The 26,952-nt window shown below is 48.7% G+C and overlaps 2 protein-coding genes across 14 annotated transcripts in view; both read right to left on the bottom strand.

Moving 5' to 3' along the window:
* Positions 1 to 1,557: 1,557 nt before the first annotated feature.
* Positions 1,558 to 20,401, bottom strand: ZNF71 (zinc finger protein 71). 13 transcript variants are annotated; one of them, XM_077913198.1, is made up of 5 exons: positions 20,022 to 20,401; positions 15,811 to 15,876; positions 13,639 to 13,746; positions 9,935 to 10,061; positions 1,558 to 3,642 (listed from the first exon to the last, which is right to left on the bottom strand). In XM_077913198.1, the coding sequence occupies exons 2-5, from the start codon at positions 15,841 to 15,843 to the stop codon at positions 2,225 to 2,227; spliced, it is 1,686 nt and encodes a 561-aa protein (XP_077769324.1). In that variant the 5' UTR covers positions 15,844 to 15,876; positions 20,022 to 20,401; the 3' UTR covers positions 1,558 to 2,224. The 13 variants fall into 13 exon arrangements, with proteins under 13 accessions (XP_077769324.1, XP_077769341.1, XP_077769333.1 ...); XM_077913215.1 differs by lacking the exon at positions 13,639 to 13,746 and adding an exon at positions 6,035 to 6,193 and having other exon boundaries at positions 20,022 to 20,377; XM_077913207.1 differs by lacking the exon at positions 20,022 to 20,401 and adding an exon at positions 19,838 to 19,939.
* The window catches only part of ZNF470 (zinc finger protein 470), a 34,014-nt gene continuing 17,105 nt past the window's right edge, over positions 10,044 to 26,952 (bottom strand). Inside the window, exons 6-7 of the mRNA XM_077913195.1 lie at positions 15,811 to 15,876; positions 10,044 to 10,061 (exon numbers count right to left, since the gene is read on the bottom strand). Coding sequence (XP_077769321.1) covers positions 15,860 to 15,876 — 17 coding nt within the window. The 3' untranslated portion in view covers positions 10,044 to 10,061; positions 15,811 to 15,859. The remainder of the gene's footprint in view (positions 10,062 to 15,810; positions 15,877 to 26,952) is intronic.

A 26,952-nucleotide genomic window follows, 5' to 3' on the forward strand; every position in this document is an offset into this window, starting at 1 on the left:
CCGTCTCTCCCAGTGCCCCCCACCCAGTGGCCTGAGCGATAGTTCGTGCAGATGACGGGAAGGGATGTGTGGGGACAGAGGTGTGCCAGGCACGTTGAGACAAGCAGGCATGAGGCTGCAACTCTTAGCTCCTGGGGGCACCCCTGGCCAGCCCCCTGCCACAGAGGGGACTGAGGGCTCTCCTGGTGACCATGGCAGTGACAGCACTTCCCAAAGGAAATGCCACATGCAGCAAGACTTCAGTCTGATGATTAAGGCCAGAGCAGCCATGCGATTTTAAGCCCATTCACTTGATGCCACAGGCCACCTCCCTAGATCCTCCCTCCTTCCCCTGGACTGGGATCTGGATGGAATGACCAGATGGGAACGTCAGGGCATGAACAGCTTCAGCCTGGGGCCACTACCACTATTTCAAGAATGAGGGAGAGACCCAGACGTAGGCCCTTCCACACTCAGCACTTCTCAGGTCACAGCAATCAGCTGGCGGGTAAGTCCACAGAATGAAGCTTTGGGTTCTTGTGCCACTGACTGCAAGAGGTCTGTCTCTACATGGACATGACCACAAAATGAAGAGGGAAGCCAGCCTGAGGATGAGGCCGGCACAGGAAGGGAAAGCCAGAGAACCAGGGCACCAGAGCTGTGTTCCCGATGCTACGTCTAGAACAGACCTAGCCTGATGCCCACCTGGCTGCCAGACATCCGAAAGCCCGTCTGCCTGGTCATGCACTCCCGAGTAGTTGTGTTTCCTACTCACAACACTAAGTGCTCAATAATATAAATGATTTCTTAAAATGAGCTGTCCACTCTGTGGGCACCAGTGTCCAGATGCATGGGACATTCGGAAACACTGGGACACTGGCGACAAGTAGCATCAAATGTTAAACAGGAAGGGCAGCGTCAGGGATCCCTGGGTGGCACAGCAGTTTAGTGCCTGCCTTTGGCCCAGGGCGCGATCCTGGAGACCCGGGATTGAATCCCCACGTCGGGCTCCTGGCGCATGGAGCCTGCTTCTCCCTCTGCCTATGTCTCTGCCTCTCTCTCTCTCTCTCTCTGTGTGACTATCATAAATAAATTAAAAAAAAAAAAAAAAAAAAAAAAGGAAGGGCAGCGTCAGAGGCCCTCAATGTACACAGTGTCAGGTCAGCCTTAGAAGGCTCACTTGGAGCTGCCTTCAAGTTTAGCTGCAAAGGGACGCTTGGATGGCTCAGTGGTTGAGCATCTGCCTTTGGCTCAGGTCAGTATCTCAGGGTCCTGGGATCGAGTCCCACATTGGGCTCCCTACAGGGAGCCTGCTTCTCCCTCTGCCTTTGTCTCTGCCTTTCTCTGTGTCTCTCGTGAATAAATAAAATCTTTTTAAAAAATTTAGCTGCAAAAATCAGTATAAAAATGGACAGTGTGTCCTCAGATACACACACTCAACCTAGTATTTAAATCTGAATATCAGGCCTGCTGGTGTTCGCCTGCCCTCCCCACTCCCGCAGGCACTGAGGCGGATTTTGACAGGACCACTGGGCCTGTATCTTCTGCACCTGACAACAGTCTAAAATTACACTGGTGTCTCTTAATTAAAAGTTTTATTTAAAAAAAATTGAACAGACTCTGAGAAACTTCGGCATCTGCATTGCTTACTGTTATCTGCTAACTCTGAAAACCACCTTCCCCCCTCTCCCTGCCCCGCTTACAGCCTGCCAGTCTTAGGCTTTGTGGCCTGGGGATGGCTGGACAGAGAGGGGGATGGCCGGATGCAGGAGGGGGGATGGCCAGACAGAGGGACAGAGAGAGGGCCCCTCTGGCTTCCACCCCAGCAGGGAACCACGGAGGGTGACCACCTGACATCTGGACTAAAGCTAGGGTCCAGAAATGTCCCCATGTTCACATCTTGAATCCATCTCCCTGCCAGCCCCATCTTGCACTTTACAACTGACTGTTGCCCCAAAGACACTGGATGCCTCATCCCAGGTCCTGCAGCTCACTGCCACGTCCTGGAACCCTGATGCCCAGGTTCCTGGCACTCCTGGAAGCTTCAGCCACATTGACCCTGACTATGGTCCCCAGGGCATCAGATGAAGAGGAATGTGCAGGTGCCTCATAGGGAGACACCCCTCTGGCCCACGCTACCCTGGGCAACCACGTCAGAGCTGTCGCACTGACGGTGGGCATGAGGGTTCCACCCATCTGCTGCAGGAAAGCCCCCACACAAGAAGACCCCCAGCCTAGGCCTCCCCTATGTGTGGATCCTCAGATGGCGTGTGAGGTTGGTGTTCCGGCTGAAGGTTTTCCCACACTCGCCACACTTGTAGGGCTTCTCCCCTGTGTGAATTCTCTGGTGCACGGTGAGCGAGGAGTTCTTGATGAAGGCCTTCCCGCACTGGCCGCACTTGTAGGGCTTCTCGCCAGTGTGGATGCGCTGGTGCTCGATGAGGTATGCGCTCTGACTGAAGGCCTTGCCGCACTCGCCACAGGCGTACGGCTTCTCACCCGTGTGCCCCATCTGGTGCACAAGGAGGGACGAGCGGCCCGTGAAGTGCTTCTTGCAGATGTAGCACTCATAGGGCTTCTCTCCAGTGTGGATGCGCTGGTGCTGGGTGAGGGACGAGTTCTTGCTGAAGGCCTTGCCGCATGCATTACACTCGAAGGGCTTCACACCAATGTGGAAGCGCTGGTGCTGGATGAGGTAGGAACTCTGACTGAAGGCCTTGCCACACTCACCACATGCATACGGCTTCTCGCCTGTGTGGTTTCTGTGGTGCAGCGTGAGGGACGAGCTCTTGTTAAATGCTTTGCCGCACTCCTTGCAAGCGTATGGCTTCTCGCCCGTGTGTGTCCTCTGGTGCTCGGTCAGGTGCATGTTCTGGCTGAAGGCACGGCCACACACATCGCACACATATGGCTTCTCCCCCGTGTGTGTCCGCTGGTGCACAATGAGGTGCATGTTCTGGCTGAAGGCCTTGCCACAGTCCCCACAGGCATACGGCTTCTCACCTGTGTGCACCCGCTCGTGCTGTGCCAGGGACGAGGTCTTGCGGAAGGCCTTCCTGCACACGTCGCACACATATGGCTTCTCACCCGTGTGCGTGCGCTGGTGCACAATCAGGTTCATGCGCTGGCTGAAGGCCTTGCCGCAGTCCCCACATGCATATGGCTTCTCCCCAGTGTGCACGCGCTGGTGGATGGTGAGGGATGACCGCTCAATGAAGTGCTTCCCGCACACGTCGCACTCATAGGGCTTCTCGCCGGTGTGGATCCGCTGGTGCTTCATGAGGGACGAGCTGCGGCTGAAAGCCTTACCACATGCGGTGCAGTCATAAGACTTCTTCTCTGCATCTCGTCTGAACGGCTGGCTGAGATCCAGGTCACCCGAGAAGGCCTCGCCACGCAGGACAAACGGCAGGGAGCCCTCTTCCCTCAGTGGGGCCGTGCGGGTGCTCCGCGGTGCCAATGCCTTACAATCCTCATGCTCCAGCCAGGTCCGCGCTTCTCCCTGCTGCCTCTCCCCCAGGTCCCGCATCCACATGCCTTCATACGCCATGCCGCGGGCACCATGCCTTGCAGGGCCTTCCCCAAGCACCCCGACAGGCGGGCGGTGTTCCACGTTGTCCTCTGTTGGCCGGGATTGCTTCATTTCCACTCTAGTCTCCAAGTCTGGGGGAGGAGAAGGAGAAGGGAAAGGCAGGTGGTTATCAATGCTGGGCCTGAGAGATGGAGCAGGATGGGAAAAGAGACACAGCAGGGCAGGAATGGAGATACCAGCAGGTGACCTGGTCAGAGGGGAAGCAACGAGCTGGCCACAAAGGCGGTTTAAGGAGGCTGAGTGAGCAGGAAGTGTCCCCTCAAGAGGGCGAGAGGGCAGTGAAGGACAGCCAGCAGGCAGCCAGCAGGCAGGAGCTCCCATGGAGGGATGGCTGAAGAGAAACAACGGGTGGTGAGCTGGCTTGGATGGGGCGGACTAGATGCTCTTGCCGACCCCAGCAAGGAGTTACCACAATGGGTTCCTCCTGAACATCCCCAACCTCTTGAGCTTCCCAAAGCATTAATTTTTCTTAGAAATGGTGAGAGGACAGCTGACATTCATGTGGCACATGCTGCCGACCTTCTGGCTCCCCTCCTGCCCCCCTCCTGCCAGCCAAGCTCGCTCCCCCTCCACCGCTGCCTGGTTCCGAAGCAGCAGGTGTCCCCAGAAGCTGGTTCCAGGCCCCTCTGCCTCTGCAGACTCCTCTCTCCTTGGCGCTCACAGCCATACGGCAGCTCCAACCCCTGCCTATGTATAGCCTATTCATTTCTAAATCTGTTTCCAGTCTAGGGAAACTCTCCTGAGTTCTGGACTCCGTGTGTAGATCAACAACTTCATGTAAAAACCATGAGATCTATGGGGCACCTGGGTGGCTCAGCAATTGAGTGTCTGCCTTTGGCTCAGGGACCAGGGTTCTGGGATCGAGTCCCACCTCATCCTACTTCTCCCTCTGCCTATGTCTCTGCCTCTCTCTCTGTGTCTCTCATAAATAAATATATTAAAAAATCTTTTTGAAAAAGTAAAAAATAAAACTGTAAAGATAGGGCCACATGGAGTACTTCTTCCAAGGAGGCCACAGGAAGCAGGTGTAGACTGGCATCTGCTCCTGCTGGCCCATTTAAACCCCAGCCTAGCCCAGCACCACTGATCTCTGAGGCCTCTCTCCTAAATCATGCAGGGCCATGCCAGGGGCGGTGGGGGTGGGGTGGGGCGGAGGGAGTCTGGACCTCCAGCCCTGACCTCCTCTAGGCTCTGCTGACAAACATTCAAAAGTCTACCTGGTGTCCCTCTGGGATCCTGCAGGCCTGTTCTGCATGTCTGAGATGGAACCTGTAGGTTTGGAACCCCCGCCCCTCCAAAATCAACGGCAAAGAGACTTAGCAAAGTCAATGAGACACAGAAGGATTGATAGTGTATGACTCCAGTCATGTGAGGTTCTTGTCATTATCACATTCACAGAGAGAGAGAGAGAGAGAGAGAGAGATCGTGGCGCCAGGGGCTGGGGGAGGGCATGGGGGGATGGCCTTTCATGGCAACAGAGTCTGAGTTTTGCGAGATGAAAATACTTCTGTTAGTGGATGGTGGGGGCTGCGCATCAGTATGAATGTACTCAGTACCACTGAACTGTACACCTAAAAATGGTTAAAATGATAAATTTTATGTATTACCTTACTAAAAAATTAAGGTAAAAAAAAAAAAAGACTCAGCAGCATCCCTGACTCAGCAGGCATCCCTGATTCACCCCCTTTCTCCTGCCATCCAGAATGCTAACAAGAGTCACTGGACCAGATCTCGCCATCACCCCTGCCAACAATCCTGTCGGCCACTCCAGATTTCCTGCCTGTAACAAAGCAAACCCGGCACCCTCACCCTGCTACAATGCATTTTCCACTGAGCAGCAAGAGGATCTTCTTAAGAGTCAGACCAAACCCTCCAGCGTCCTCCCCGTGTGCTGCTGAGAGTCAAAGCCAGCACCGTCCCTGGCCTGCAGGGTCCTTAGGACGGAGCCAGGCCCCATCTCCTAACCTGCCTCCCATCATCCATCCCTGCTCACTTGCTGTCAGCCACACTTGCCCTGAGTTTCCCTTTTTATTCCCTGCCACATTGTCCACACCAAGTTCTTCCTGCCTTGGGGCATTTGCACCTGCCATGGCCCCACTCAGCTTCCCACTGATGCTCGTTCTTCAGCCCTCTCTGTTAACATCCTCCACGGGGAGGCCTTCCCCATCCATCCCACAGTGGGAAGACATACCCCTTCTGCTCATCTCTTGCCTGTTTCACTGTGAGCACTCATTGCAGTCTATGGTGATTCTCTCTATCCTTGGCTCTGTTTATTGCCAGGCTCCCTGTGGAAAGTGAGCTCCGTGAGGGCACCTTGTCCAGGCCCTGCTCCTACAGCAGTGCCTGGCACACGGACGCTGTCAGATGAACACGCAATGGGTGCCTGCCACATGCCTGGCGTGGCGCTGAGCGATCTGCACGGTCCCTCCACGTAGCCCTGACAATCACACGCAAGTCACGTACTCTTACGATTGTGCGCATTTTACAGATGAGGGAACGGAAGGTCCAAGAAGCAAGCCACAAACTCAAGGTCACGGCACATTCGAGGCGGAGCTGGGATTCTCGCGGTCGGATCCCAGAGCCAGGCCCTGATGACTCACTGCTTTGCCGTGGGTTGCTTTCCTATCACAGAGGAAGAGATATTAGAGATACTCAAGGCAGGAGAATGATGGTGGCTTAGTCACCTGGGGCATGATGCTCAGATGTCAGGGCAGATGGCATGGGACATGAAGGCCCTGGGGTCAGGGCAGGAAGGGATGGCGACCCTCTGGGGGGACCAATGGGGTCTGAGACCCACTGGGAGATAAACTGGCCATCGCTGCCGAGATCAAAGTAGGCAGAGTCTCAGCTGTGAAAACAGTTCTAAGTCTTTTGGAGCAAATGCTGAGAAGTCAGGAGCTGGGAGGCACAATGCCAGCACAACACAGTCAGTCTATGGGGCTGGGTGAGGAGGAGCTTCCTTTCATGGATCAAAACCCATCAGGAGAGGGATGCCTGGGTGGCTCAGTGGTTGAACATCTGCCTTTGGCTCAGGTCGTGATCCCAGGATCCTGGGATCGAGTCCCCTATCAGGCTCCCCACAGGAAGCCTGCTTCTCCCTCTGACTGTGTGTCTTCCTCTGTGTCTCTCATGAATAAATAAATAAATTCTTTAATAAAAATGTAAAATGTGTCCTGCCATCTGATCTGTCTGTGTTAGCTGTTTGGTGTGAATTTTTAGAACTTCCTTCCCTACAGCACACCTTTAAAAAAAAAAATACATATAACACACCTGGGCACACACACACATATGAATGCACACTTTTTTCTTCCCTCAAATGGGGCTTCTGTCCCAGAAAGAGTAAAAACGGTAAGATTTCTGTTCAGTCCACAGTGGAGGGGGAGAGGACAAAATATATAAAACAAAGGTTTTAAGACACTGGACATCAGCCAGTAAAGGGCAACATTACCTGAGAGGTGGGATCACAGAAGCAGGTCTTATGACCACCCAGTTTACTACTCATGGGAAAGGCTACAGGCTGTGGCATGGTGGGGGGCAGGGCAGGGAAACTGAGGCATAACCTAGCAGACTCCCCTGAGCATAGAGAGTGCTCTGGAGATCTGCGATGTCCCATCACTGGATCCCTGATCAGAGCGTGTGTACTATGAAACTACCCAAACTTGGGAAAAATCACCCAAAAGGATTTGAGAATGTACCCAGAGCCAATCAAGCCTGGGAACAGTGAGTGCCCTGTCACAGCAGCCAGCCACATAACTCATACCATTTAATTCACTGGCACCAGGTGGGCCACTCAGATGGTCATGGGGAAAGCAATCTGTCTAGACTGAGCATGGGTCATAGAGCCAGAAACTGAGAGCAGACCAATGTCAGTGTTGGCATCACAACAGACCCATATGGAGGAGACAGAAGAGCCCAGAACTAGACCCCCATACACATACACGGACAGCTGATTTTTGACAAATGTGCAAAGGCAATTCAGCAGAGGAAATTCAGTGGAAATGCTCAGCCTTTTCAACAAACAGTGCTGGAACATCTAGAAAGTCACTCGATGAAAAAAAAGAGCTTCAGTTAACACTTTTGCAGAATTACAAAAATTAACTCTAAAGAGATCGCAGAACAAAACACAAAACCTAAAACTATCCAACTTAGAAAAGAACACCTTTGTGGCCTTGAGAGAGCAAAGATTTCCCCAATATGGTATCAAAAGCATGATCCCTAAGGAAAATGGCTCATAACTCGGACAACATCAAATTAAAACCATCTGCTCTTCAGCAATTAGTGCTGGGGTACTTGGATACCCACATTCGAGTGACATTAGACCCCTTCTCTACATTATTCACAAAAATTAACTCAAAATGGACCAAAGACCTAAATGAAGAACCTAAACTACAGAAGTCTTAGAAGAAAACAGAGGAGTGGATCTGCATGACCTTGGGTTGGGCACTGGTCTGTCGGACAGGTTAGCTAAAGCATGCATAACGCGCACCCCCAAGAATAGCTAATATGACTACGATCGCACGCACCAAGTCTGGACAAGCACACGGAGCAACTGGGACTCCCAAGCACTGATGGCAGAGATGTAAAACCATCCCACCACCCTGGAAAAATGTCTGGCAATCTCCTGAAAGGTTAACATACACATACCATGTGATTCAACCATTCAACTCCCTGGGGTTTGCTCAAAAGGAAGGAAAGCAAAGGTCCATAGTGGACATTGCACACACGGCTTCATAGCAGCTTTATTTGTGGCAGCTCAGAACTGCAGACGGCCCAAATGTGCATCAAGGGAACAGATAGGGGACATGTGGATGGCTCAGCAGTTGAACATCTATCTACCTTTGGCTCAGGTCATGATCCCGGGACCAAGTCCCACATTGGGCTCCCTATAGGGAGCCTGCTTCTCCCTCTGCCTATGTCTCTGCCTCTCTCTGTATCTCTCATGAATAAATAAAATCTTTATTTTTTAAAAAGATTTTATTTATTCATAACAGAGAGAGAGAGAGAGGCAGAGACACAGGCAGAGAGAGAAGCAGGATCCATGCAGGGAACCCGACGTGGAACTCGATCCCGGGTCTCCAGAATCACACCCTGGGCCGAAGGTGGCGCCAAACCGCTGAGCCACTGGGGCTGCCCAATAAAATCTTTAAAAAAAACAAAAAAAAAAAACAAAAAAAACAAACAAACCCAAGTGAATGGATAAATAAATCATGGTCTATCCATAAAGTAGGATATTACTCAGCAATAAAGAGGAGTGAACTAATGATACTATCATACAACATGGGTAAACCTCAAAATAATTATGCCGAGTCAAAGAAATCAGACGCAAAAAAAAAAAAAAAAAAAAAAAAAGCACACACGCTGTATGAGTGTATATATGTAAAATTCCAAAATATGCAAATTAAACCACAGCGCTGCTGCAGTAAAGCATTTGCACATAACGTGGTTGCCTGGGGAATGGAGGGTGGGTGCAGGAAGCACAGGGAGATGTTACAGAGGGGAATCAGATATGTTCATTATCTGGATCATGGTGATGGTTTCCTGCTGGGTGTACACAGATGTCAAAATCCATCAGACTATTTGCTTTAAATATGCAGTTAATTGTAGGTCATTTACACTCCCATGAAAGCTCTTAAGAAAATGGGAACATATTCTTGTTCTGGAAGTCAGTGATTTTGACCTAACACTGAATCAAGGGACATCTTTCCATGTCAGCATCTACAAAGAATGCTCCTCTTTGAAGAGCTACACGGTCTCCATCATACTGATACGATTTGATGTGTTTACTCACTCTTGAATAGATGGGCATTTTGGTCACTTCTTTTCTTCCAATGTAAAAGTCTGCACAATTATGGAAGATATCTAAAGGACAGATCTCTAAAAATGGAACGGTTCAAAATGTACTTGATAATGCCAAACTGTCCTCCAAAATTGCTGTCCCAAATTTATATTCCTAATACAGGAAAGTTCTTTTCCGTACACCCTCACATATATGCCATCATCATTCCTCACTGGCAAAAACTATATTTCTTTGACTTGATTTGTTTTTCTTTGACTCTGGTAAGGTTTATAAATCTTTGATAAAGTGTAATTTTGTGTATCTCTACATTTATGAACTGCCAGCTCATGTTTGGTCTTTCTATCATTCTGTTTCTTGTTTCATTCTTGTTTATTCCTAGGAGCTCTTTATATAATTATAATCCTTTGTTATACATGTGGTAAATATTACTCCCCCATTTCATTACCTATCAATTTTATTTTTATCTTTTAACTTTCTATATAGTCAAATATGTCCATCCTTTTTCTTACTTCTTTGTAGTCCTCAAGTGACAGGTCGATGGTAATTCAGCGAAGCTGCCCCCTTACCCAGAGACACCAGGTTCCTGTAGTTCTCCAGCATCACATCTCTGTACAGGTCCTTCTGGGCAGGCTCCAGCTGCTGCCACTCCTCCTGGGTGAAGTCCACTGTCACATCCCTGAACGTCACTGATTCCTGTAAGAGGAAACCCACAACCACTCACCTCAGGGCCCTGCTCACACAGATCTGGAGAAATAGCCAGAAAAGCCAAGGAAATTTAGGGGAGGCAGACAGGATGTATCTGAATTGATTTCAATAAGGTGTGCAGTTCTGAAGGGACCAACCACTCAGTGTTCTTCATGTCTGCTTATACTGGGATGGTCCCCTGACAGAAGTAAAACAAACGTAAGACTGTTTAGAACAGAAAGTCACACACTTTAGAAACAGAGAAGGAATCAAAGGTACAGTGACTGTAACCCCATGATCGGACAGGTGTGTTAGCTTCCCCGTAAAGGCAGACTTCTAGATGGGATCCAATAGTTCAGCACACTGTCCAGAGACCATACAGGGCTGTAAGCACTGAGCCAGGTGCTTACATAGAAGTTCAAGAACGAGCACCTCATGGACGAGGCATATGAACATGTACACGAATCTGGTCAATACGCTGTGAAGGTATGAATGAAATCCTGGGATCCCTGGGTGGCGCAGCGGTTTGGCGCCTGCCTTTGGCCCAGGGCGCAATCCTGGAGACCCGGGATCGAATCCCACATCGGGCTCCCGGTGCATGGAGCCTGCTTCTCCCTCTGCCTGTGTCTCTGCCTCTCTCTCTCTCTCTCTCTCTCTCTCTCTGTGACTATCATGAATAAATAAATAAAATCTTTAAAAAAAAAAAAAAAAGAAATCCTCTAGGTGCCTGAACAATGGCAGCTTTAGGAGGTGTCCAGGAAGACTTCAGAAAGGTGATACCGAATATGGTCTGAGGGCGGTCGGAGCAGTTGGGGCTGTGGGAGAGGTTGGATCAAGACCCAAGGCATAAGAGGCAGATGAGGCCATGAGGAATGGTGGGCACTTCCTGCAGTGGAAGCCTCCGTGCTTTCCCAGCTGATGCTGTAAACCCAGTGCATAAAGTGAATACCCTGTAGCATGGTAGGGAATGATAGTAGTGATGATGTCAACCACACAGTGACAAGACCTGTCACCATGCAGTTGCTGGGGCCCGGGTCCTGTCCAAAGTGCTTGTTATACATTGAATCATGCCCACCTGCAAGTCCCATGTGCAAGTTCGAACCCCCAGCACCTCAGAATGGGATGTTATTTGGAAACAGGGACCCTGCAAATCTCATTAGCCAAGATGAAATCATACTGGAGCAAGGTAGGTCCTTAATCCTACATGACTGGCATCCTCATAAAAGAGACATTTAGACACAGACATTCACATGGAGAGAACACTGTGTGCAGACTGGCGCTATGCTGCCACAAGCCAAGAACTCCCAGAAGCTTGAAGGGAGGCCTGGAACAGCTCCTCCTCCACGGCCCTCAGAGGAAGCACGCCCCCACCAACACCCTAACCTTAGGGACTTCGTCCTCCAGAACTGGGAGAAGACAGATTTACACTGGGGGTCCCCCAGTCCATGGTGCTTTATTACAGCAGCCTTAGCAAACCAGTATACCCGTCCTGCTCACTATCCTATACCCAGTGCTTCACACAATGCCTGGCATCTAGTAGGCACTCAATAAATAGTTCCTGAGTGAATAAATGGATCAATGAGGAAGGATGGCGTGAGAATTAAGTTAATCCATGTTTGCTGCTCAGAAAAGTACATCCATACAATAGGTGCTCAATAACCGTCAGCTACTGTTACTGCCACCCACAGGTCCTTGACTCCCTCCTGGGCACTAAACACCCCTCTCCCCAACCCCAAACCATGGCTCATCATCCCTGGGAGGAGGCCTCATCTGTTGGCCAGTTCTTTCATTGTCCCAGAGCCTGCCCAGTATCCTGGCCTCACGCTGGCCTCCCTGTCTCAGGGGCCACCACCACTCAATGCAGAAGCAGCATGTGGTAGTGGTTAAAGCTTTGGACTTGGAAGCTTGGGAGCCTGCAGTAAAATCCTGGTTCTGTCCCTCCTGGGCTGTGTTTCCTTGGGCAACTGTCTCAACCCTTCTGGGCCTCATTTGGTCAATGGGCTTCATAACAACAATGTCCTCCCTCCATGGTTGTCATGGGCCTTAAGTGAGGTAATGCATATATGCCTTCTAGCACGGTGTCTGGTACAGCTGACGTAAGCTCTTAATGAATGCCAACTTTTGCTATTGTAATTTGATTAATTTGACATTTCATATATATCTTATATATACTTTTTATTAATAATAATAATTATCATATGATATTATTTGATTCTTTGACCTAATACATCCTTTGGTCAGTCCTGCTAATAATTTTTTATTTTTTAAAAAAAGATTTTATTTACTTATTCATGAGAGACACAGAGAGAGAGGAAGAGACATAGGCAGAGGGAGAAGCAGACTCCCTGTGGGGAGCCCTATATGGAACTTGATCCCAAGGACCCCAGGATTATGACCTGAGCCAAAGGCAGATGCTCAGCCAATAAGCCACCCAGACATCCCTAATAATCCCTTCTTTTTTTTTTTTTAAGATTTTATTTATTTATTCACAAGAGAAACACAGAGAGAGAGAGAGAGGCAGAGGGAGAAGCAGGCTCCATGCAGGGAGCCCGACGCGGGACCCGATCCCAGGACTCCAGGATCACACCCTGGGCCGAAGGCAAGTGCTAAACCGCTGAGCCACTCAGGGATCTCCATAAAGCGGTTTTTTAAAGAAGGGATTAGGGGATCCCTGGGTGGCGCAGCGGTTTGGCGCCTGCCTTTGGCCCAGGGCACGATCCTGGAGACCTGGGATCGAGTCCCACATCGGGCTCCCGGTGCATGGAGCCTTCTTCTCCCTCTGCCTATGTCTCTGCCTCTCTCTCTCTCTCTCTGTGACTATCATAAATAAATAAAAATTAAAAAAAATAAAGAAGGGATTATTAGGGGATCCCTGGGTGGCTAGCAATTTAGCGCCTGCCTTCGGCCCAGGGTGTGATCCTGGAGTCCTGGGATCGGGTCCCGCATCGGGCTCCCTGCATGGAGCCTGCTTCTCCCTCTGCCTCTCTCTCTCTCTCTCTCTGTGTCTCTTGTGAATAAATAAATAAAATCTTTAAAAAATGGGGATCCCTGGGTGGCGCAGCGGTTTGGCGCCTGCCTTTGGCCCAGGGCGTGATCCTGGAGACCCGGGATCGAGCCCACGTCGGGCTCCCGGTGCATGGAACCTGCTTCTCCCTCTGCCTGTGTCTCTGCCTCTCTCTCTCTCTCTGTGACTATCATAAATAAATAAAAAAAATTTTTTTAAAAAGCCACTTTATTGAAGTATGGTTGCCATACAAAAAGCTGTGAACATTAATTAATACAATTAGATAAGCTTGAAAAGTACATACCCATGTAATCACCATCACAATCAAGGCCATAAACTTATCCGTCGGGCAGCTCAGGTGGCTCAGGGGTTTTAGTGCTGCCTTCAGCCCAGGGCCTGATCCCGGGGATCCAGGATCGAGTCCCACATCAGGCTCCCTGCATGGAGCCTGCTTCTCCCTCTGCCTGTGTCTCTGCCTGTGTCTCTGCCTCTTTCTCTCTGTCTCTCATGAATAAATAAATAAAATCTTTAAAAAAATACAGAATACGTGATGCTTGGGTGGCTCAGTAATTGAGTGTCTACCTTTGGCTCAGGTCGTGATCCTGGGGTACTGGGATTGAGCTCTGCATCGGGCTCCCCACAGGGAGCTTGCTTCTTCCTCTGCCTGTGTCTCTGCTTCTCTCTGTGAGTCTCTCGTGAATAAATAAAAATCTTTAAGAATATGTATAGAATAAATGAAGAAACAAAGAGCAAGCCTGGGAAAATATCTGCCGTGACAACTCACACACACACACACACACACACACACGTTTAAAATTTCAAGAAGACAGAGTCCCGTAAACTGGTAAGGCGCCACACAATCTACCCACCCACAAAAGTGGCTAACATTTTCTGAAAATAAACCCTCACTAATCATAATACAGGCAACACTACTCAGAAAGAGATAGTATGACACTGTTTGTCACCCATCACACCCAAGGTCTATTCCATGTGTCACTTATACCCCACGTGCAGAAGGAATCTCAGCCATGGCCGGTGCAGACCTCTCTTCTAGCCTGGCTGGAAGGCATACCACCGCCACTGGCTGGGAAGGTGCTAGAAGCCTCGTGGAAGGCCTCAGAAACACCCAACTCAGGGTTCCTCCTCAAGGAATACCCCCTAAGAAATCATACGAAATGCACAGAAAGACTTATGCGCCAGCCACGTCCTTCCTGACATTCACAACCATCAGTTAACTCGAAACCAATAAACATCCTACAACAGGGGAGCCATGAGAGAAGTCAGCTATGGCCCTTAGTGGAATTCTACAGTTATTGACATGGATGTGACAGGGAGCTTTTAAACACGTGGAGAAACACTTAGGATAAAATCTTCGACAGAGAAAAACCAAGATATAAAAACTGCTCAACCAGGGTGATTCTCATTTTTGCAAAACAACATGCATCCAAGGGAGAGAAAGACACACAGACATTCGAGTAGTTATCTCCTGGGGTGAGATCACAGGTCACTCTGATTCTCTTCTCTGTGTTCTTCTGGATTTTTCTAGACTCTTCATCATGATCATGCATTTCCTTTTCTACCAGGTATTTTCTTTTCTGGGCAGCCTGGGTGGCTCAGCGGTTTAGCGCCGCCGTCAGCCCAGGGCATGATCCTGGAGACCCTGGATTGAGTCCCATGTTTGGCTTCCTGCATGGAGCCTGCTTCTCCCTCTGCCTGTGTCTCTGCCTCTGTGTGTGTGTGTGTGTGTGTGTGTGTGTCTTGTGAATAAATAAATAAAATCTTAAAAAAAAAAGGAATTCTTTCTTCCTTTTATGATTGGTTAAAAAATTTATTTTTTTTAAGAAAGTCAAAGTTACCAGATCAACATTTTAGGTACATTGACCACACAGCCAAGCAAGTGATGTCTGTAAAGTTTATAATATTTCAAAACAAGGGAAATCCTTATTGATTAAAGTTGGATGCAGGGAGGGAAAAACAATATTAAAATGGCAGAGCTAATACTTGGTCAGTTTTTTAAAATAATAATCAGAGAAGGAAGAAAATAAGTGAATACACAAATACCGACATGATTTATATATGGGGAGAGGGACCATGGGTAAATTATATTGTCCTACCTGCAGCTTACTGGGTTTTCTCTGTTTTCTATAAAGAGTGTTTTATAGGTTACTTTTTTATTATTAAATATTCCTGGCATAAAAGGAGGTTTAGAGAAAAACACAACACACAGCCATACGGGTACAGGTACCACCCAATAAAGCAGAGAACCTACTGGTGAGAGCCACAGACACCCAGGTGCACTGTCCCTGGGTGTCCTCCTGCTTCTCCCCAGAGGCAACTGCTCATTCCAGCCCTGGTTTTGCACCTTTACATGCATGTGGATGTTCACAGTGACTCTCATGAAGCTGGTACAACACTGCCCAGGAGCCTCTGAGGGGCGTTTCTCATGCTTGCTATGAGGTGTTTAAACCATCAGCTCCCAGGTGCCCATTTGTCTCCTGGAAGTCCTGAGCACAGGGCTGGTCCCTCCCAAGCTGCCTTATCCCCCTTGGCTGAGCCAAGGCAGCATCACGGGCAGGCAAGGGGCTGACGGACCTGGAAAGGGCAGAGCAGAGGACAGCAGCACCCATGCATGCCACCATCCCCCCTCTGCAGACAGGGCCAAGAATGTGAGACCCTAAGGGGGCTGGGGGCACAGAGGGTCATCCCTGGGTAGAAGCCTCTGGAAGGGAGCATGACAGGGGGGGCAGGACTCACCAGAGCCTCAGCCATCAGCAGCTGGGTGGCCATCCCTCCAGGGCTCAGGTCACCGGGATGGGCGGACTATGGTTGGGAGAGAAGAGAGAGAGAGAGAGAGAGGAGACACACTGTGAGAGACCAGGCCTGGGCCTGCTTCACAGAACAGACTCAAACTCACCAGGAAGACAGGCAAGGAGAAGTACACACATTAGTAATAAACTCTAAGCGGCCCCCCTCCCACACGCACACCCCAACACCTGCACACCCCCTGCACGCACACACTGACACACACACCTCCCCGCAGAAACACATGCCGACACCCGCGCATCCATTCCCATAAGCTTCTGGGGCCCCCTGCCTGCTCCTAGCCACCTGCTCAGATGTCCTTCCCAGGTCTAAGTGTGGGTCTGCAGCCCCACACCCCAGCCCTGTAGGTACCCCTACACCTCAGGATTCAACCAACAGACAAGAGGAACCTGGTGCCTGAGAGCGCACAGTAGGAGATCAACACAGCAGCTGTTATTCCTGCCAATGGCTAAGTATATTCTGAAGGGTGGGATGCAGTCAGCTTCCTACTCAAGGGTCTTCTTTCTCACAGCACTGCCCCACTGCTGTTTATGATGGTTACACAGAATGTCCTTCATGCTCCTAAGCTGATTTAGGGGTGCCTGGGTGGCATGGCTGGTAGAGTGTCCAAATCTTGGTTTCAGCTCACTTAGTGAACCTGGGGGTCCTGGGTTCGAGCCTCACATCAGGCTCTGCACTCAGTGTGCGGTCTGCTTGAGATTTTCCCTCTCCCTCTCCCCCTTCCACTCATGCTTGCTCGCACTCTAAACTAAATAAAATCTTTTTAAAAAATATTAAAAATAAACTCAGTTGATTTAACCAAAATAAATAATTTTAAAAGTCAGTGAGCCAATTTAAATTAAGACAAATTACTGGACAGGCGGCACAGGTTGGGCAAATTCTTGGGAGTGTGAAGCCAAAGGGCCGCCCACTTTAACAAGCAAAAAGTTGCAATTTTAACTTGCACATAAGGACAGGTTGGCAGAAGCCTTTAGAACACCAGTTCTCTGCCAGGGGGTGATTTGGGGCCCAGGAGACATCTGGTAACATCTGAAGACATCGGCAGGTGCCACAACTTGGAGCAGTGTGTGCTATGGGCATTTGGTGGGCAGAAACCAAGCATGCTGCCCAGTATCCTCTGCTGCACGAGGCAGCCCCCGCAGCAAAGACTCCCAATAGCACGGAAGCTAAGACACCTAGGCACAGATTGCAAAGACATGGGCTCAGGTATCTTAGTACTCAAGTCTGTAGACTCCACGGCACCACGTCTGGCCTGCAGATAGCCCTCAATAACCATTTTCCTGTAGCTTCCCACAGCATTAGAAATCATCCACAATTGTCCCAGCTGCCCAGGTGGCCCTCATCATGGTCTGCCCCTGCTGACCATCCCCCTCCATCCCACTCCACTATCCCCTCCAGCACAGGCCCCCAGGCACTCTGGCCTTCACAGCTGCTCCCTCTTCAGGGATGCTCTTCCCATGACTAGCTCTTCTCATGGCCTACTTGGAGAAGCAGATCCTCTACCTCCAGACCCCTGAGCTCAACTGGCAACACCCTCCACCCCTTCTGCCATCTTCCTATAGCACACATGATCATTGACAGCTGACACTTTTTAATGAAGTGTTCTCAGATTTCTCATGTCTTCCCTCCACTGGAATGCAACCCCCTAGGAAGCAGAGATGATCATTTCTGGACGGGCTCTTTAGCATCTAGGACAATGTCCGGCACAAAGGAAGCACCGAAACATAGAGAGGAATGAACAGAGGAGCAAACTTGAGTGTTGGCAGAGAGACAGAGAAACGAGACCTCTCACACACAGCTAAAGGAAATAGAGTCCCTCATCTTTCCAGAAAGTTAGGCAGCAATATATGAACCCCATAAACCATCAACCCTGTCTGAGACGCTACCCAAAGCAGAGTTCTACATAGAAAACAGACGTTTATTGTAGTGCCATTCCTAGAGGCAAACGACCAACCAACCAACTAACCAACAAAAAGTCCTGGAAACAATATAAGGAATTGGGAGGGGAGAAGCTGTGTTATGAAGGATCATGTCATCTCTACAGAAGAGGAGTCCGTTCTGCATTTACTCACATCTGTAATGTCACTAAATGAGAAATGCAATTCATATAAGAGTTTTATACTGAACTTTAATAACCTCTCTGTGTAAAAACAAGCCAGCACACGGGGGGGGGGGGGGTGGGTTGCGGTGTGCTTCTGTGCAGCATTTCTGAGCCTGGGGAAGGGAAAAAGTAGGGATGAGAAGTAGGCGTTATCCATTGTTTTCTGGTTCTGTTTCCTGGATGCAGTCATTTCACATTACTGTCCTGATGTTTGAAACAACATTTAACTTTTAAAAAGATATTTTTAGGGCACCTGGGTGGCTCAGTGGCTAAGCATCTGCCTTCAGTTCAGGTCATGATCCCAAGGGTCCTAGGATCGAGTTCTACATCGGGCTCCCCGCAGGAAGCCTGCTTCTCCCTCTGCCTGTGTCTCTGCCTATCTTTCTGTGTCTCTCATGAATAAATAAAATCTTAAGAAAAAAATTTGTTTAAACGAAGCCCATGAACTCATAGTGACTGGCCCTGTGAGGTGACATGTGCATGGGCCTGGTAACTGTCGAACCGGGTGTGGCATTTCCTTCCTTCCTTCCATTGTTTCTAGGGGAGAATCCCATGGGGAAAAATCCTGGAACTGTCTCAGACAAGTTGAAAGGAAAATAGAATTTCCCTTTTGTTTGGTAGTTTAGCATGGGGGCTCTGGAACTGGATGCCTGGGTATAGGGCCAGGTGACTCATTAGTCTCTGTGCTCAGTTTCCCCATTTGTAAAATGAGGGTGATAAGGGCTCCCGCCTGAGTTACCAGAAGGCTTCTAAATGAGGTAGTCCCAGTGAAGTGCCAGAATGGCACTCTGAGTGCCCAATACACATTCCCTGAACACATAAACCTCTGGTCAGGATGGGGCAGGGATCATGACTCCCTTTTAAGGAGGACACTGTGGGAGAAAGCAGGGAAAGAAGGATCACCTCCCCTCGGCCCCACATGCTGTCACCCACACACTGCCTTGCAGCAGATTCCTAGCCCCTCCAGAGCTTTCTATGGGCCAGACAAGTCTGTGAGGGCATGGAAGGAGCTGGGGAGTCTGGGAGCCCCAGGCCAGGCCCACCTATCCAGATATGCCAGGTCTTTCACATCTACTTTTGGGAGAGGCACACCCAGATGCACTCACGTGTGCACGCGCAAACACACACACACACACACACACACACTGAGCAATGGCCAAAGATAGAGACACGGATGGATGCACTGATAGAGAAACACACCCCACATCCAGGGACAGAGACAAATCCAGAGGCCAGGAGCAGGCACAGGTATGCACAGAGGGACACCCTCAGAGACACTCTGGCCCTGCTGATAAAGGCAGACAGGTGCAAGGCCATGCACAGGCAGGACCAGACAGGTGTGCCATTGGATGGCACCTTCAAGGACACTCTGGCCCTGCTGACAAAGGCAGACAGGTGCACAGGCATGGACAGGCAGGGCCAGACAGGTGCGCCCCAGGACGGCACCCTCACAGACACTCTGGTCCTGCTGATAAAGGCAGACAGGTGCAGAGACACGAACTGACAGGACCAGACAGGTGCGCCCAGAGACACCACGATAGGCAGGCGTGCAGGCACAGCGAGGCAAGCCCACAGGAGAACGCCCGGACTCACACTGACTCACACACTGGTACGATTGCAGGGCCGGCGCACACGCGGTCAGGCACACGGATCCGCCTCCTTCCGACGGGAGCCCAGTCTCCGCTGCCCCTCGCAGGTCCGCGCCCCTCCCCTGATCCACCCCGCCCGCAGTCCGCACGCCACTCACCTGCGCCCGCACGCCCCCTCCCCCAGGCCAGGGTCGGTCCGCGCTGGGGGAGCGGAATGAGGGACCCCGCCCCTCCCCCCCTCCTCCCGCCCCGCCCGCTGCCGTCTCACCCGCGCGGCTCAGCCAGGACAATGACCCGCGCCCGCTGGGCCCGCCCGGCCGCACTGCGCCTGCGCGGACGGGCGGACTACACTACCCAAAGACCCGCGCGCGACCGTCTCCGCTCTAGTGTTCGTCAAAGGAACGGAACGAAACCGAGCAGAGCCGAGCCCAACCGAGCGGAACCGAGCCCACCTGAGACCGGATTGTGCCCTTCCATCTCCCAGACGTCCCAGCAGCACCGCTGCCAAGGAGATGGCCTGTGGGTGGGGAGGAGGGAGGAAGGGGGCGGGGCGAGAGCGAGGAGAAGAGGGAGGAGGAGGAAAGGGAGAAGTGGAGGAGAGAGAGAGAGAAGGGAGAGGGAAAGGAGAAGGGCCGGGGAGGGGAAGGGATGAGAGGGGAAGCCAGGGAAGGAGGAGGAGGGGCCAAGGAGGAGGGAGGAAGATGGGGAAAGGCATGAAAGAAGGAAGAAGAAACAGTGGAACGAGGGGGAGGGTGGATCTCTAAGGAGGAGGCACAGGGCGGGAGGAGAGAAGATCGGAGAGGAGGAAGATCCGGAGGAGAGAAGATCGGATCGGAAAGAAGTGGGTAGGGAACTCCAGCAAAGGTGGGGCCGTAGAGCATCTTCTGCAGTCGTCCTGGTCCTGCAGCCCGGCCTGTGAACTGCACAAGGACCAAAGTGGCAGGAATACTGATGGGGGAACAGGGGACTAGCTGAGGACAAGGCAAGAGCTTGGGGCAGCACATTGACAATTCCTTGAAACAAGGAAAGGGACATTCCTCTATGGACTCAACTGCCTCGATGTTCATACTTTGCTAAGGGCAGAAGGCAATCTTAGCCTGACCCCCAGGAGCCTCCAAGCCTACTTTAACATATAAAAATTCCTTTTGAAATTTCCTTTAATTCTAAACCCTCAAGGTACGTGTTGGTAATCATCCCCCAAGCATATGGCCCACTGATACACATCTGAAAGGTCTCATGACTCAGGTTTTATTAGATGGTAATAAGTGACCTTTTCCCAACAATAGCTAGCCCCCTCAAGGTCCTGGAAACCTTGCTTCCAAAATTCCTCAGAGACTAGGCTATCTTCAAACCCCTCCCAACTCCCAGGTATATAATCAACCACCCCTCACAGGCCAGGGGCAGCAGCTCTTCCTGCCCATGGGTCCTGTCCCTGTGCTTTTAATAAAACCACCATTTCGCACCAAAGATGTCTCAAGAATTCTTTATTGTTCATCAGCTCTGGAACTCACCTATATTTCAAAACTTCATCAATACAGGACAGCTTTCTAGAACCAAGGATCACGCCAACTGGCAGAGATGCAAAGAAGGGGTCATAATAGGAAAAAATGTTGACCCTTTTAATTATATTTCCTATGTGCCAGCTTCTGTTCTTGGGATTTTATGACTTAGGAACTCATGTAATCCCCACAACCAAGCTACTTTCTGCATAAGGAAAGTGGTGCAGGAAAGAGAGGTCACACAAGAGCAAAGTGGGGCTGCTGGGGGAGGAACCAGGCCTCCTGGGTGGGATGCTCTTACCTCATAAACCAGGAAGCCAGGTACAAAAGCATTTGGTGGATGAATGACCATAAAAATAGAAAAATTAGCTAACCTTAGGTGATGACTCATTTTTTTTAAGATTTTCTATTTATTCATGAGAGACACAGAGAGGTAGAGACATAGGCAGACAGAGAAGCAGACTCCCTGCGGGGATCCCCCTGTGGGACTCAATCCCAGGACCCCAGGATCACAACCTGAGCCAAAGGCAGATGCTCAACCACTGAGCCACCCAGGCGCCCCTTATCATTTCTTAGGTATTTTGAGATAAATGTAGATTCACATGCAGTTGCAAAAAAATAGAACAGAAACCATAAAGACCCCCTGTATCCTTTGGTACCTCCCAACGGTGACATCTTGCACTATCAGAACTAGGATGTTAATGTGGATATTGTCAAGATACAGAATATTTCCATCACCACTAGGTCCCTCCATGTGGCTCGTTCATAACTACACCCATTTTTCCTCCAGATCCCATTTGTCCTTAACTCCATGACTAATTTGTTCTCTACATCCATAATTTTGTTTTCAAAAATGTTATACTATAGGCTTCACCCCACCCATCAGCACAATTCTCTGGAGATTTATCCAGGTTGTTATATGTATCAATAGTTTATTATTTATTGCCAAGTTCTATTCCATGTTATTGACATAACTTGGGTATCACATCTGGGATATTTCCAGCTTGGGGCTATTCCAAATGGTTTTTTTTTTCTTCTCATTGTGGTAAAAACACATATATTTTGGATATTAAAACATCAGATATTTGGTTTGCAAAATTTTCCCATTCCACAGACTGCCCTTTCACTGTTGTTTCCTTATGACAGGTTTTGTGTGAACATAAATCTTCACTTCTCTGCAATAAATGCCCAGGAGTCATATGGTATTTGCATTTTTAGTTTTTTCTTGTTTAAACAAACTGCCACGCTGTTTCACAGAAGAGTTGTACCATTTTACATCCTTACCAGCAATTTACGAGATACACAGTTTCTCCAAATCCTTCTAATATTTGATGTTGCCATATTTTAAAAACTGTAGCCATTCTGGTGTGTACTGATATTGCATTGTGGTTTTGTTGTGTGGTTTTGTTTTTGTTGTTTGGTTTTTACTCAGACTTTTTCAGAACAATTTTAAATTTACAGAAAAATTGAGCAGATAGTACAGTGAGTTCTCATATACCCACACAATTTCTATTAAACTCCTGCATTCATGCAGCATATTTGTTACAGTTAATGAACCTCTATTGATATATTACTAATTAAACTCCATCATCAAGGTTACTCTTTTTGTCCTACACTTTGGTGGATTTTGGAAAATGCATAATACATATCCACCATAACGGTCCCACACAAAATAGTTTCGCTGCCCTAGAAATGCCCTGTGCTCCACCTGTTCATCACCTTCCATCTTCAGGGACCCTCTTGCAACACAGATATTTTTTCTGTCTCCATAGTTTTGCCTTTTCTAGAATGTCATATAGTGGGAATCAGACAATAGATAGCATTTTCAGACTGGCTTCTTTCACTTAGCATTTTATACGCATTTAAGTTCCTTTTTAATTTTTTGCTTAATAGCTCATTTGTGTTTATCACTGAACAATAATCTAAGTACCACAGTCTGCTTATCCATTCACCTTAAAGGATATCTTGTTTGCTTCCATAAAACTGCTATAAACATCCACGCTCAGCTTTTTGTGTGGACATGCTTTCAACTCATTTGAGTAAATACCTAGGAGTGTGATTGCTGGAAGTTATCATACAACTAGGTTTAGCCTCAAAGACATTGCCAAACTCTCTTCCAAAGTGCATTCCCGTCAGCAATGAATGAGAGCTCCTGTCACTCCACAGCCTTGCCACCTGAGTTCCTTTTGGATTTTTGCCATTTTAATAGGTGTGTAGTGGCATCTTGTTAATCTGTGGTTTCCTGGGGCACCTAGGTGGCTCAGTGGGTTGAGCATTCAGCTCAGGTCATGATCTCATAGCTCCTCAGATCAAGCCCTTCATAGAGCTTGGAGGTGCCCAGCCTGGAGTCAGCTTGAGGATTTTCTCCTCTGCTCCTCCTCTACTCAGTCGGTCTCTCACCCTCTTTCTAAAATATATATATTTATTTTAATCTGTGGTGTACAAATTACATGATGGTGGTCATATCCTATGCTTACTTGCCATCTGTGTATCTTTGGTAACCTGTCTCTCCAGTTTTCAATTGGCTTTTCGGTTGTTTTAGGAGTTCACTGTAGATTTTGGATAAAAGTCCTTTTGTGTTACATCTCTCATTTGCCTACAAAACTTGGAGGATTCAAATGAGAACTGAGTCCCTGGGGGATGAAGGAGCCACAGGTGGGTGAGGTCTGCACCCTTGAGACCAAGTAGAGCAGAGCCCCCAACCCTCACCGGCTGTGATAAACTAACATTTACTGGGATAAGAAACTACTGTTATACTGTTTCTGAACTTACATCAAAAACATTTCAAGAGACTTTGAATACTGGTATTAAGGGCTAGCTTACAATCTTACAAAATTCATATGTTGAAGCCCTCACCCCCAGTACCTCAGAATGTAACCATGTTTGCAGATAAGGTATTTAAAGGCATGACTGAGTTACAAAGGCCTTTAGGGTGGGCCCTAATGCAATCAGACTGGTGTCCTGGTAAGTTTAGATCACAGACAGCACAGGGGAATGACCACATGAAGACACAGTGAGAATGTGGCCATTGACAAGCCAGAGAGAGGCCTCAGCCCCTCAACCCTGAGTCCAACCTCTACAGCACTGTGGGAAAACACACTTCTACGGTTAAGTCACCCAGTCTGTATTTCAGTCTGTATTGCCTTAGTGTAGGACAGCCCTCCTACACTAAGGCACCTGGGGAGGTGGCACTAGAGGCTCTTGAATTCAGAGCTGCCCAAGCCCTAAGGCCCTGAGGGTCTGAAGCTCCTCTTCTGGGCACAACCTCACCCAGAGACTAATAGCTGGGGGCTAACCCTCTCTGCCTTTCTTCTTCCCGGAAGGAGCTTCTCCAGATGGTACCAAGGCAGGTACCTAGCTCTTTAATGCAGATACCACTGCTGTTGCCGCCTTTGTGTGTGTGTGTGAAGGGTAAATGGACGCACACAGGGCAAGCCTGGGAGGGAGTGTGGGGACTGCAGGCTGAACCCATTTCTTCCAGAGCACCTGAATCAGGATCCATGATTCCATCCAGTAAGTGGGAGTTCAGTGATGCTGTAGGCAGGTCTGTGGGCCCGATGTCCTGCTCCTCTCCGCCCATCCCTTAGGCTGTCTTATGCATTCCAGATCATGAGTACTGGTTCCATAATGAGGTTCATTTTTATTTGAATAATCCACAAATGACTCAGCCCAAAAAATGCAATTTGCCTGATCAGGGATGCCCTGAATATCAGATGCCCAGATAGGGGACATCATTTCAGGGAGAGGGAGAGGAGAAAAGGAGAGAGGCAGAGAGAGGGAGAGAGGAAGAGGAGAGAGGGAGAGGACCTGTCAGACAGCATTACCAATATTACAGGCTCTTAGCACATGTGTTAGGTGAGAAGTTGGTTTTGAGGATACAAGGGATGATAGTGCGTGGCCCCTTCTACTCCATGAGCTGACCTGGCATCCCATTCATGAGGACTCTCTGCCCTCATGACCTAGCCACTTTCCAAAGACCCCACCTCCTAATACCATCACCTTAGGGTTTCAACTAAGAATTTGGGAGAGGCACATTCAGTCTGTAGCACTGTCCCTGTGGAATAGGGGAAGCTCTGGCCCCAGGGCCTCACCCTGGTCAGAGGGTTAGCTTCCTAATTACCTATGGCCCCAAGTGGGTCTTCTACAGCAGTAAAGCAAACCCTACCCCTTCTAGGACTCTTTCCAGAACCTTTCAAATCCTAGAGCTGGGGTCTATGTTCCTGAATTCAGCAACTGTAGTCTCTCACTTAAGAACTGTGTGACTTACCAGAGGCAGAGGTCCTCTAGTGAGATCTGGTGGCCAGGCTAAGCTGTCCCTCCCACCCTCAGAACCAGGAACACAGGAGAGTCTAAGAGATACCTAATGTTTATACACAGTCTTTTCTTCTTTTTAAAATTAGATTATTTTTTTTTCCCTTGTCATTTTCTGGAAGTTTAGAATGGCAACTTTTTGTGTATGTAGCCATTTACAAAATATTCATGCTTGCTTTTTTTTTTTTAAGATTTTATTTACTCTGCTTCTCCCTCTGCCTGTGTCTCTGCCTCATTCTCTCTCTCTCTCTCTCTGTGACTATCACAAATAAATAAAAATTTAAAAAATTAAAAAAAAAAAAAAAAAAAAAAAAAAGGGATCCCTGGGTGGCACAGCAGTTTGGCGCCTGCCTTTGTCCCAGGGCGCGATCCTGGAGACCCGGGATCGAATCCCACGTCGGGCTCCCGGTGCATGGAGCCTGCTTCTCCCTCTGCCTGTGTCTCTGCCTCATTCTCTCTCTCTCTCTGTGACTATCACAAATAAATAAAAATTTAAAAATTAAAAAAAAAATTTTTATTTACTCATGAGAGACAGAGAGAGAGAGACAGAGAGACAGAGAGAGAGAGAGAGAGACGCAGAGACACAGGCAGAGGGAGAAGCAGGCTCCATGCAAGGAGCCCAATGCGGCACTGGATCCTAGATCTCCAGGATCACGACCTGGGCCAAAGGCAGATGCTCAACCACTGAGCCACTGAGGCACCCCAATATTCATACATCTTAAAAGATTACTTCGTCTACTTTAAAAGGTCACTTCATCTTTAGACTCGTTTTCTCAAGACCCTGTTCTTGTTCTACTTATTGAAGCAACATTTTTAGGCTATCTAAAATTTTGTTTCTCAAAGAAGAAAATACTGAGATTTTTAAAAAATAAATTTTCAACTGATAAGTTTACATAATTGACTGACTTTATAGACCCCCAAGAAAAACTTTTGTTTCATGTTTTCAAAACAATGTGTGCTTTCTAAATTATTTTGATTTTTCATTCATTTTAAGCCACTTATGTCTACTTAATTTGCTGAGGCACATTTTCTCTCCTTTGATCATTTTTCCTTTAAAATTATTTGTAATTTGGTTAAAGTCCATTACTTCCTCTGAAAACACTATATTTTAATTCCAATAATGATATTAAATAAAATCTCAGGAATATTGGGTGGAAAGAAATCCTTGAGGTTGTCAGTCCCAATCTGAGCTACTCTGGATTGTTTCTAAATCAGACTATCCTCTTTTGAAAACCATATTAATAATGTCTAGACTCAAGAACAGCAGCCCAGAGATAACGACATATTGCCCTTATGAGGAGTTTCCAGAATGCCCATGAGGTACATGTACTTGGGAGTTGCAGGCTCCTCGGATACAAGAAACACACTTCGTATGAAGGCCACAACTGGAGTTAAGCATCGGAGTTTTCCATGCTACAATCTAGAAATGTTGATTCCTTCAATTTATCACATAGCCCCAGTGTTACCTTCAGACCAACTTCCTGGAAAGGTCAAGATCAGTCCATTCGGAGTAAACTGTCAGAAGCATCTCTCAGTTGTTGCCATAACTTCTCTTTAGTAGCTCTGGTGTCTC

This window comes from Canis aureus, chromosome 1 (assembly GCF_053574225.1).
Source record: "Canis aureus isolate CA01 chromosome 1, VMU_Caureus_v.1.0, whole genome shotgun sequence".
Lineage (NCBI taxonomy): Eukaryota > Metazoa > Chordata > Mammalia > Carnivora > Canidae > Canis > Canis aureus.